This window comes from Penaeus chinensis, chromosome 18, assembly GCF_019202785.1.
Source record: "Penaeus chinensis breed Huanghai No. 1 chromosome 18, ASM1920278v2, whole genome shotgun sequence".
Taxonomy (NCBI): domain Eukaryota; kingdom Metazoa; phylum Arthropoda; class Malacostraca; order Decapoda; family Penaeidae; genus Penaeus; species Penaeus chinensis.
Window position 1 is genome coordinate 30,760,316 of NC_061836.1, and position 12,500 is coordinate 30,772,815.

Here is a 12,500-nt window from a genome sequence, read left to right on the forward strand (position 1 = left end):
TCCTTAGAAGAGATTTGTGAAAAACGATGGGTCAGTGCCCTTGAAACACAAAATAAATAAAAAGAATTTTCGAAGACAAATCTGTAAGTTTTTTTACCAGTGAATTCACTTCCACCTTTCCTGACTATGAAGACTAGTGTAACTTGACCAACCAAGCTCATATGACCTTCATTCACTATTATAAGCCAGAATTTACAATATATGTTGTCTTACCTTAACATGGACGGACAATAAGACACAACATAATATCACAGCATGTTAGCATGTGCAAATACATCACTTGGTACACTTACAAATCACCTGGCTCATATTTTTCCTCTTGCTATACCTACTGGTATTTCAATTTCATTATTCTTGTCTGAACAATATTCCGAGGTCTATGCATGTTCTCACAGGATACTATTACTTTCACTGCAATTTTCTTAGCTGTGACATCCATGAATGAACCACAATAATTCTTAAATACGTCTCTTTAGCTTGAAAGAAAATAAACAGAAAGTCCTGTAACTTCTCTTTATACTCTGAATCAAAAGCTACTTGGACTGTGTTTCTCCTCCTGAGCAACATCATTTACAGTGGATAAAAGAGCCTAACTAGAGCTCAAGTCTTATTATATTTCTTACCTAACTGTTTATTGTACTTAAATAACACTTAATATTCAAGGAGTCACCTACAAAGCACCTAACAAGTCCACTATTCACCTGATGGCTGGTTCCTAGATTTATTCTTGATACAAAAGTCTGTCTGCAAATTATTCCCACATGCAAAATATTGTTTTTCATCTAGCAGTTCCTATTCATTAATGTAACCCCAAAAGGCCTTAGCTTTCCTTTGCTGCAACACTGCAAAAGGCATAAAATTTGCCTTTTCAACACAGCTAGATTTTGTTCTCTTATGCCTTCAGGCATAAGCCTGTGTTTTCCTGTTCTTTCCTCTGTTTTCTTATATACTAATTGCCAAACATAAACATAATTACTTCTACACATACCCTTACCCCCAACAGGCAGAGAAAGGAAAGCGGAAATATCTCACTGCTTTCTGAGAGGTTATGCTCCAAAATACACTTACCTGTGCATCCCCAGTCTTTAGAGATCAAAATACCAATGACTGGAGAGGCTTTTCACCTTCCCAACCACCAATAATTGCTAGTGTATTTATTCATAATCATCTTCATGTGGTGATATAAGTCACAAAAAAGGAAAAAAAATCATAATGATACTTAAAGGACTTTCAGACCAATAATTGGCCTAAAATACACTGCTCCAGACACTCCAGAGATTTAAAATCAAACTAACACTCAGCTAACATCTAGCTGTTTCTGTATGTCAATATGGAAAGTATTCTGGCAAAAAGAACTTTATGGCACATTAGGTCTTTCACTAACTTCAAAAATATCTAGAAGTTGTTTAGAAAATTCAGTGTCTACCTCCAGTAAAGATAGAAGTCTTTGCAAGCAAACCAATAACCAGATTTTCTGTAAGTATTCTCATCAACTGACAAGAAAAAGAGATACACGTTTCAACTTATATCATATAGTTTGGTTCTGAAAAAAAAAAACAAAAAAACACTACAATCCACAAATTTTTGAATGTCTTTGTATGACAAGTACTTTATACATTCTCAGGGTTGTGTCTAATGACTAGGGAATGCCTTTCAAAAAATAGCATCCATAAATGCTTCATAACAGAATAAGAAGGCACAACCAACTGCTACTGAATGTATAACTGTCCTCATCAGTTCCTCTGGGCACAAGTTTCCTTAACATTCCCTTCCTACTTAATTTTTTGCTTCCTTATCTCCATAAATTATTGTCACTATATCAATAAAGGCAGATAACTTTCATAATTCCAATCAACATATTCAAACTAAACAAATTAAGATAAAAAACAAAATGATAAAAATATATATTCATATATATATATGTAAATATACTACCTTACACTATATATACACATAGAGCTTACACAAAAATCTTGTAATTCATTGGTAAGATCTGACTAGCACGTTGTTTCCAATTGCATGATCATTCTGACTAGCATCTTCGCTTCATGTTATTTAATTAATCATATTTGTATGGCTTTGTTTAATACCACTTGTATAAATTTCTTATATTACCCTAAAACAACAAAACAGAGGAATGTTGTACCTGCGCAAGATTCTAAATAATATTGACATAGTACGTAAACCTTTCCAGCTCTGTGTTGTAATCTTCGAGTACTTGATGTGTGCAAAATTCAGGACTGACCTGCCGCAGCACCAACTCTCCCTGGTCATTTGCAAACACCTGTGAAGAGCAAAAAAGAGAGATATAACAATATAATTTTACATAAGATAATAATGCCATTTTTAGAAGAGAGACTTTCTTACTGCAAAACTAAAGTTAAGCAAATCCAAAATTAATTATCATCATTGGTAGTAGTAAAAATAGCAACCCCATCATCAAAATCATATGCAAACTTCACTTTATACGTAATCTTGGTATTTTCATGACAACCACTTACACCATGGAGAGGCTGATGTGAAGTTCTCTTTGTGGGAGCAATGTGGAATGAGCTTAAAACTCCACCTACTAAGCCTCCTGTTTCTACTGTCAGCACTGGGAAGATGTCACCTGCACTGAGGTCCCATATATGTAACCTTTAAAAAGAACACAAAAAATAAGAAACAATCTATGACATTGCTTTCTAGGTATTCAGTGCTATTGGTAATATTAATGCTTATATTTAATAATAATAATAATAATAATAATATTTCCTCTTCATCTTTTCATATATGCTAATAATCCAGAGCAAAATTTTATTCCACTATTTTATTATCAATTGGATCCTTATCCAAGAACATTACAACAGTCTCAGATGTAACAAGAATATGAGAGACAACAATAATAAAACTAAAATCAAACATAAATCACAAAATTCAAGAAGCTCTCACCATCTCCAAGAATATGCTATTCAAGATGTTTATAAGGCTGCATTTCATGTATAAAGATGCTAAGTAAACGTCTTTTTGAGAGATAGCCTTCAGTATAATCTTTCAGAAAAAATCACACATGATAAAATCATACTTGTTATTTCTAATAAAGACCCATATTCCTCCACAACAACTAAACTCAATCAAAGACTAACCTAGCATTAGCATCCAGCACGTAAAAGACACAAGGTCGGGCAGGTGACCACTGGAGGTCCACCACAGGGACACAGTCAGGAGAGGACTGCCAGGATGTTAGAGGCCTTTCCAGGGCAGTGCTGTGGAGTCTCACAACACCGTCACTGCCTCCAACGAGTATGTACCGGTGGTCATGAGGACATATAGCAAGGCAGAGCGCTTCACATCCAGGTTCTGTTTTGGAAAAATATAGTACTCAACCAATAAATTAAAGCTCATGAATTCTGAAAAATATTGGTACAATTACTTGGCAGCATAAACATCAATTAATTAATTTAATGATAATAGTATTCATTCAAGAAATTAATCAACTCAATTAACTCGTAGAGGTTTTCGCAGCACCTACCAATTTCAGGCAAGTAGGCCCGTGGATGCATACGTGAAGAGTGGCGGGAACAGTGAGCAACCGCTCCACTCCCAGTTGCAACGTACAGCTGACTTGGGTCACTTAAATCTAACCTCAGATCATGGCATAAAATCGCATCACTAAGTACTTCCTCACTGGAAAAAAAAAAAAAAATTATAAAAAATTATAAGCAAAATTCATTTGAATTTTACATGGCATATAAGATAGGCATCCATTAGTTACATAGCAAGATGAGCTTAGGAAATGCTGTATATTAAAAACACCAAAATTCAGAATCAGAGTAATGCCAACAAGTAAAACTGAAAATTTCTAATAACAAAAATTATCCCTCTCCCCCTTTTATCGGCAGAAATGATTCATATTTTTCTGGATCTCTGTAACTCTTTACGACTCAAAAAGTTTGTGGTTACATACTGAGTCTAAACACATGCTTCATAAATAAAAAATGATCAGTGTTGAAAGCTGTAGATTTTACGCACATCCATCCTTTATCTCCTTTATATATAAAATTCATCCTTATCAACACTTCATCTGGACCATAGAATGAATTTATATTTCCTTTTTTTTTTTTTTTTGTTGGGGGGGGGGGACTTTTTCAAGTTTAACCTACTTGGAAAGAAGAGAGAGAGAGAGAGAGAGAGAGAGAGAGAGAGAGAGAGAGAGAGAGAGAGAGAGAGAGAGAGAGAGAGAGAGAGAGAGAGAGAGAGAGAGGGAGAGAGGGAGAGAGAAGAGAGAGAGAGAGAGAGAGAGAGAGAGAGAGAGAGAGAGAGAAAGAGAGAGAGAGAGAGAGAGGGAGAGAGGGAGAGAGGGAGAGAGAGAGAGAGAGAGAGAGAGAGAGAGAGAGAGAGAGAGAGAGAGAGAGAGAGAGAGAGAGAGAGAGAGAGAGAGAGAGAGAGAGAGAGAGAAAGAGTGAGAAAAAAAAAATCATCTACAGACTACGGGGTAATAACAATTACATCTTCTTGCACACCCAATTAGCATAAAACTGTGCAACATATACAATCTAACTCAACACTTAAAAATCAGATTGCAAGTTTACCCATAAAGCGTTGTAGCCACACTGATTGTCGCTGATCGGTTAAGAGCGATCCTCGACCACGGTGAAGCTCCCAGATGTGGAGAGACAACTGCAGAATTACTCTTAGTGATGTTAATACCTGACTTCTTCCCTCCAAGTATGTCTCCAACGGCACTCACAAGTGGGACCCGCACAACAACCCACCACGTTACTCTTCCATCCCTAGACAAAGTAACAACCTGTCGGCAGTAATTCTATTAATTAAAAGTAATACCACACCTGTGCAAGACATAAAAAATAGCAAGTTCTCTATTTACATGAAAATTTAAAGTAATTCAAAAATAAGTTCAAGTTCACGAAGCTAACTTAAAAGTGAATTCCGTTTTTAAGGAATTGAAATGAAATGAAATTAAATGGAAAATACCTGAAATGATCCTTGATTGTTCATTTCCATATCGTCCTGGTTGGTTACAGCCTGTATAGAAACAATTTTGCTTCCTTCTCCATCGCCAACTTCATTGCAGGCTGCAATAAAATGGAAATTCATCAAGCATATTAAATATCAAGTTATCTTCATTCTGCAATTAGTCCTATATGTAAGTACTTAACAACTTATGAAATTAAAAATATTCTAATGCAGACAATGTAAGTCTTAAAGTTGGTGAGAATAACCAATACAGAAAACACAGTATCTTCTAAAATAAATCCCCTTAAAACACACTATTTATACATTCCACCTGTCAAAAAATGTCAACAATGCCTACCTGTGACAAACGATGGTACCCGAACTTTCCACATAACCTCCCCTATTTCTGTATGCAGCGTGTGAAGGGTGACAGGCTCACGGAGGTCCCATGCTGCTAAGGAACCATCCTCTAAGCCAGCCAATACCAGTGATGGACGGCCAGGACTGAAGGTGGCACTAGTGGGTACTGAGCGAGAACTAAGAAGGTGCTGAGGACGCGAGGGTTCTTGGACCCACCAAACACAAATGAGACTGCTCTCATTCAACTTGACCTCACCTTCAGATTCTTCTTCCTTTAAGATTAAAAAAAAAGGAGGTTAATAACAATAACAATTTAACAATAAAGAATGGTGACTTTGCAAAGAAACATTGTGATACCCTGCTCAACCCAACATCACTGGGAAAATGTAGTGTTCAGTGTTGTATTGTTTTGTGAAATATCTCTGCACATAGATGGCTCCCCAAGTACTTAGCCAAAAAGGAGTCAATTATTGGACCTGATTTGACCTTTCCTTGAGTTTGAGTTTGCATTTTTTTTACTAATGCTATCAATATTGATGCCAATATTATCATAAACATCATAATTATTATAGCGTTACTGACATTACCAAAACAGCAAGATAAGAAACCAGAAAATATTTTCTATGCGTAAAGACAATTAATAAACTAAATTTAACAGTTGGCATGACATATACATACATGCCATCCCCAGTGGCATCAGGTTAAATACCTGTACAATTAGGATCATTGTATCAACATCATTACTTATCAAAAAGTGTTCCATACATTTATAAAAATTTTAAAAAATGAAAATATAAAATTTGCACACTTTAGGTTTAGAATTCTACCTTTAAGTTAGGTCATTTCATTCTAAACAAATTACCAGTTGAACAGTGTAATAGCAACATACTGCTTTACCTTTACCTTATTTCTTAATTTATATTTCTAATCTACCAAGTATATGAATCATTCTGTATCTTACCACATTTCTGAACCCATGGCCAGACAAGAGCATCATTGGCTCGCTCTCGCAGAACTGAACAAAAGGAGAAGGGCGCCCTTCAAGAAGAGACTGGACATTGGAGCCCATGGGTATGGGTGGGTGAGAGAAACCAAGGCCATCAGATGTAGTGGACACATCATTTGTCTTTGTGGTGTGCTCTAGCTCCCACACTAACTCCTCTTCCAGGAGTGCCAGCATCACCTACATAAGCAAAAATATAGATTAAATGTATGTTGTGCACATAGCTCTTTCAATACATCTCCACTGATGACAGCAAATATTATTTCACCTGTGATGCCGACGTAAGGAAGGAGGTCAGCCGTCCTGTGTTGCTGCTTGAACTCTCCGTGAAAGTGACGGGATCCAAGTCACCTCCGACCCCAAGGTAGTCCTCAGGGCCAGGCAATTTTTCGTCCTTGCCAATGCTTATGTGTACAGGTTTTTGGGTCCACTTATCCCTTTTCAGAATTTCATCAGTCTGGACTTCCTCACTCAAAGCATCCTCGTTTGTCTGGATGCTCACCTGCATCACAAGAAGGCAGAACATATATAAATGTATAAATTTCTATCTATCTATCTATCTAAACATATATATATATATATATACACATCTATACATATACATACATAGATACATACATACATACATACATACATACATACATACATACACACACACAAACACACATACATATATATATATATATATATAAATTACATATATATATAATATATATATATATATATATATATATATATAGTTACATATATATATATATATATATATATATATATATAGATATATACATACACATATATATAAAAATGTATATATATACATACGTATGTGTGTGTGTGTGTGTGTGTGTGTGTGTGTGTGTGTGTGTGTGTGTGTGTGTGTGTGTGTGTGTGTGTGTGTGTGTGTGTGTGTGTGTGTGCATATATATATATATATATATATATATATAATATATATATATATATATATAATATATATATATATATATATATATATTTACATGTATACACACACATATATATACACACACATATATATACACACACATATATATACACACACATATATATATACACACACATATATACATACACACACACATATATATATATATATATATATATATATATATATATATATATATATATATATATATATATATATATATTATTACTTATTCACACCTGCACATAAGCATATAAGTACACAAATCCAAATAAAACAAGAACGTGCAACATCAAACAAACAGAAATATAAAGGATAAACAAAAATCTAGAGAACTTTACTTTTATCATTGCCATTAACTACTATGTATAATGTAGATGTAGGTTAATTTGCTTTTTTTCCATCTATTATCAAAATGTAATATTCATGTCATCAGCCACTATTTAATGCAATTTCAAGAGATTACTTTGCTGTAACATAATGGCTAAGATTCCAAGATTTTTCTCTTTTTTCTCTTCTTTTTTTTGGTCAAACCAATTTTACAAAACAACATTCCATAAATGTTCTGTACCTGTTGTCTGTTAGAATGCCCAAAGCTGGAAATATATGCCTCGTAGGAAACTGGTGCCAAGGTCAGTAATTCTACTGTAACAGTGTCCAGCTGTATCATGTTCAACAGCTTCTGCCCTCGAGTGCTCATTTTAGAAGACAGCTGTAACATACAACATTAAAAATGAGTATTCTTCATCAAAATTATATAGAATGAATAATTTTCCTTTTTTTAACAAAGGCACTTATCACTATATTACTTCAAACATACCTGTGCTGCAGTCTGCTTCTGCTTAGCAACAGCGAAGTTGACAAAAGATCGAGAGGTCTTTGGTCTCTGGTTAGGAGCCTCAGCAGGTTTAACTGTGGGGTAAGTGTCCAACACTGGTTCTGGACATAGAAAACAGTAATTATTTGATTATCACTCTTCAGTATATAATGATGATATCCACAATGAACATAAAAAGGGCTATTTTCCTTTTTATTTTTAATACACTTCATCTTGTATGATAATGTGATAAAATTTGTTGCCTTTTATATATATTATTTAAGGGAACAAGCCATATAAGAGCACAAATTTCATTTTTTGCTAATAAACTGAAAATGGTCTTACACACTATTCTACAAAACTAAAGCTATTTTTTGAATTTGGTCAAAGAGGGCCTGGCTCCCTTTCAATACCCTTTTTTTCTGTAACATTCATGGTGGTCAACAGTTATTATATGTTTTCAGTTTTAATTTTGGTAAAAAGACCCCTAAAATCATACAAAAGAGACTTCACACCAAATTTTTGAACTTCTATTTATACATATGTATATATATATGTAAATATATATATATATATATATATATATATATATATATATATATATATATATATATATATATATATATATATATATATATATATATAGAGAGAGAGAGAGAGAGAGAGAGAGAGAGAGAGAGAGAGAGAGAGAGAGAGAGAGAGATAGTAGTACATGTAAAAATAAGATGTTCTGTTTGTATCAAATATCAACAGAGACTACAAATACTGAAATATCATAAACTAGTAATTGTGGGGGTAGAGGTTATGCCTATCATATTAGCCAGTACATAAAAAACTGAGTGATTTACTATTCAATTCAGTAACTTTTTAGCTGTATAGGTGCTTCTAACTACCTATAATTCAAAATTCATCCCCAGGATTCAGAGAAAAAAAAATGCAAATGGATGTGAAAAATTCAAAAGGATGGGAAAAAAGAAAATAGGAAAGAAAAAAAGAAAAAATATATATATGGGGAAAAAATTCAAATATTGTCAAAACAGTTATACCAATTTTAGGTTCTTCATGCTGTGCCGGTAATGGTTCTGGATCTTCATCCACCTCTGGTTCATCAAAAACAACTGTACGTTGCACTCTCTTCTTCATTTCATTTTCCTCTTGTAAAGCTTTCAGTACTTCAGCCATATTAGGATCTGTCTCACCTACATCACTATCTTCTTCAGTATCTTCATCAGCACTGTCATCTTCAGCTTCACTATCAACACTATCATCATCCATTTCATCATCATCATCTTCATCCTCATCTCCATCATCATCTTCAAAGTCTGACTCATAATCCTGTAAAAGAACGACCACAACATCAAACTTCATGTAATGCTATTTTTTTTAATAGAATATTACATAGCTAATAAGAATTTCCACCGAAAGATCTAAAGGATGTGCTTGAAGCCAAATCTCTTCTTCATGACTTACCTCAAAATCTTCCTCATAATCATCGTCATCTTCATCATCACCCTGTGTTTGGTTTGTTTCACCTGCCATGTCCATACTTGCATCCTGGGAAAATTTGCCCTCCATATGGCTGTCCAGGAAACTTTCTTCGTTGTCGATCATAGCCTCATCCTCTTCATCGAGATCTTCTTCCTGCTCTTCGTCAACCTCAACCATCTTTGAAGATATGGACTCCTCTACATCAACTTCGCTTAGGTCTCTTGGTGATGATAGCGATATTCCTGATGATTATTGAAGTTTTTAGGATTTTTGAAAAGAAGTACTGTTGAAGTTCTAAAGCTATGTTCTAAAGGCCAAAAACTTTTTTGAAAAAATAGTAATTTATGCTTTATTACCCTAAAATACTTCAACTCCCATTATTTCCATTTACATACACATATGTCACAGAAAGAAACAAAAACACATATCTACTGAAAAGATAAGTAAAGAAAAAAGTAAAGAAAAACATTCCCGCACCAAAATACTGTTAACCAATACCTGACTCCATTGTTTCAAGACTATTTTGGTTCTGGTCAACTGCGTCCATGTCTGATCCTAGGCCGTTCGGACTGATCACAGGGCCCTTCAGATTCACACCAACACCAGAATCTATGAATAAAGACAGTTTATTTCTATTACAAAATGACAGTTTACATATTAAGAATTTTTCTATCATGGCCAAAAAAAAATTAAAAGAAGAAGAAAAAAATTAAGCCCATTTACCTTGTTCTTCACTTGCTTCCTCCCTTGGTACAATTTGCTCTGCGGCAGGTCTCTCTTTCGTTCGAGAACTCTTGATTCTATCGGACTTGCTGGATTTGATTCTTTCCTTTGGTTTCTCTTTGTGCTCCTTCGGTCCTCTTTCTGAAGGTGGCTCATCATCGTTGTTGTGCTTACTTCTACTGGATGATTTTACATGATCTCCTTTACCTCTGTCTTTTGCAGCTGATGTTGAATCCTCATCATTGCTTCGCTTACTTCTGCTCGATGATTTCACACTGTCGCCTTTGTCTCTCTCTTTTCTTACTGAAGTATCTGGTGGATATATAGAAGATTAAAATTTACGCTTCTTTTAATTAGTTGTATGAGTATTACTGTTTTATACATTATACAAGCTAAACGATACTGACAGCTTTTTATGCCAGTAAATGTAATTCAAGAATGAATTTAATCACAAGGTTCATGATCATGAATATATTAATATATCAGGTAATTAAAGTTCAGTGGAAACTTATACACAAGAGCTTCAATTTATTCTTTCCTTATAATAAAACTTACTATATTTGACCTTATAACTGGTTCCTCAGGAAAAATTGTTTATACATGACAAGACATATCTTGTCACATAAAAAATTCAATAGCTCATGCACTTATACTGTTAAAACTTACATACTGAGGCAATAAAAATTATATCTATAGTTTACAGATGTCTTCCATACAAGATATAAATATATATGCATTAAATGATAACTAAACAATTTTATTCAGTTACTTTCATGCAAGACCAGATGCAATAATACACAAATAAAATTTCATCTTAAGTCAAGGAAGCTTCATATTTCATACTCTTCAGTGACTCAAAACAGTAATGAGCCTGAGAATTTTGATATTTCTTTACCTCTCTGGCTTTTGGAAGTGCTACTCCTGTCCTTTGACTTTGGATCAGAACGTTTTTCATCTTTACTTCGCTCACGGTCTTTTGTCCTGCTGCTACCGCTTGACGATGACTTGGAGGTGGGCTTCTCCCCCCTGCGAGACTCTCGGTCTGCCTTGGACGGCGACCTTGAATCCCCTGGTCTCCTTGAACTTGTATGATTAGATCTTAAATTAGAAAGACTATGTAATGCATTTTCTCTTACAGAATGGTATTCCAGTAAGTTAATATTCATAAATATCCTCTTTGATTAGAGGATTCACCTCACTCATTTCCAACTCTCAAGGAAGATTTGAACTTTACTGAAAATATACACATAAACAAGGGGATGTTGCTCATCCTGTCTCACCTGACATCTTTGTTACTTGGTCTTGGAGGTCTGGCATTACTTGCTGATGGCTTCTCGTCTGGCTTTGAAGACGACCTGGATTTTGAGGAGGAGGTTGAGGCTGCAGCCTTTGGAGCCCTCGATGAATCTGACGGGGGCTTTGAGGATGACCTTGTCGATGATTTTGTTGCTGGAGACTTTGATGATGATGCGGGGGCTCTGGATGATGATGCAGGGGCTCTGGATGATGATGCAGGGGCTTTGGATGATGACGCAGGGGCTCTGGATGACGATGCAGGGGCTCTGGACGATGACGATTTTGATGTGGACGATGATGACTTTGACGTGGATGAGGATGATTTTGCACCACTCGTTGAAGGTTTGGTTCCAGAGGACGATGATTTTGACGAGGACGAGGAGGGTTTGGGTGCGCCGGGAGCTGGCCTTGTCCTTGACGTAGTAGGTTCCTTGGTTGCAGGAGCAGGTCTTGTAGAGGGCTTTGGCCTTGTCCTGTCTGTGCCTCCGGGTTTTGGTACCCTTTCCCTTTCCTTCATTTCTGTCCTTTTGAGCGTCTCTCCTTACTTACTGGCTCTCTGGTAAATAAAAACATTCATGTAATTTAACCTCCATTACATAAGATCATCTAAATGTGCTTAAGACTCACATATCTAACAAATCTCAGTCGAATAATAGGAACACTCAACAGGAGTCTCCAAAAACAGAGGACTATATTCACAACGAATAAAGGAATGATTTATATTTTTATGATTCATTTATAGTATAATTATGTACTTCCAATCAATTATGTCATTTTTAATCAAGATTTAATTAATGATTTTCTAATTATCTACTTAATCTATATCAACTAGTTTCATCATCATAAGTATTTATCTTATCTCTAATGACTTTTTATTTCATCACAATATTCAATTCAACTTTAATTATCTGTAC

General features: G+C 35.0%; 1 protein-coding gene across 2 annotated transcripts in view; it reads right to left on the bottom strand.

Moving 5' to 3' along the window:
• LOC125034846 (cytoplasmic dynein 2 intermediate chain 1-like) overlaps window positions 1-12,500 on the bottom strand; it is a 17,013-nt gene that overhangs the window by 348 nt on the left and 4,165 nt on the right. The window contains exons 2-18 of one of the 2 annotated variants that reach the window (XM_047626874.1): window positions 11,571-12,142; window positions 11,186-11,373; window positions 10,291-10,602; window positions 10,066-10,176; window positions 9,550-9,809; window positions 9,126-9,414; window positions 8,083-8,201; window positions 7,834-7,974; window positions 6,588-6,821; window positions 6,278-6,499; window positions 5,315-5,588; window positions 4,975-5,075; window positions 4,572-4,789; window positions 3,512-3,666; window positions 3,126-3,339; window positions 2,502-2,637; window positions 1-2,284 (exon numbers count right to left, since the gene is read on the bottom strand). The exon at window positions 1-2,284 is cut by the window's left edge and continues 348 nt beyond it. In XM_047626874.1, coding sequence (XP_047482830.1) covers window positions 2,159-2,284; window positions 2,502-2,637; window positions 3,126-3,339; window positions 3,512-3,666; window positions 4,572-4,789; window positions 4,975-5,075; window positions 5,315-5,588; window positions 6,278-6,499; window positions 6,588-6,821; window positions 7,834-7,974; window positions 8,083-8,201; window positions 9,126-9,414; window positions 9,550-9,809; window positions 10,066-10,176; window positions 10,291-10,602; window positions 11,186-11,373; window positions 11,571-12,103 — 3,633 coding nt within the window. In that variant the 5' untranslated portion in view covers window positions 12,104-12,142 and the 3' untranslated portion in view covers window positions 1-2,158. Of the gene's footprint in view, window positions 2,285-2,501; window positions 2,638-3,125; window positions 3,340-3,511; window positions 3,667-4,571; window positions 4,790-4,974; window positions 5,076-5,314; window positions 5,589-6,277; window positions 6,500-6,587; window positions 6,822-7,833; window positions 7,975-8,082; window positions 8,202-9,125; window positions 9,415-9,549; window positions 9,810-10,065; window positions 10,177-10,290; window positions 10,603-11,185; window positions 11,389-11,570; window positions 12,143-12,500 lie in introns of both variants that reach the window. The other variant, XM_047626873.1, reaches the window with a different exon arrangement.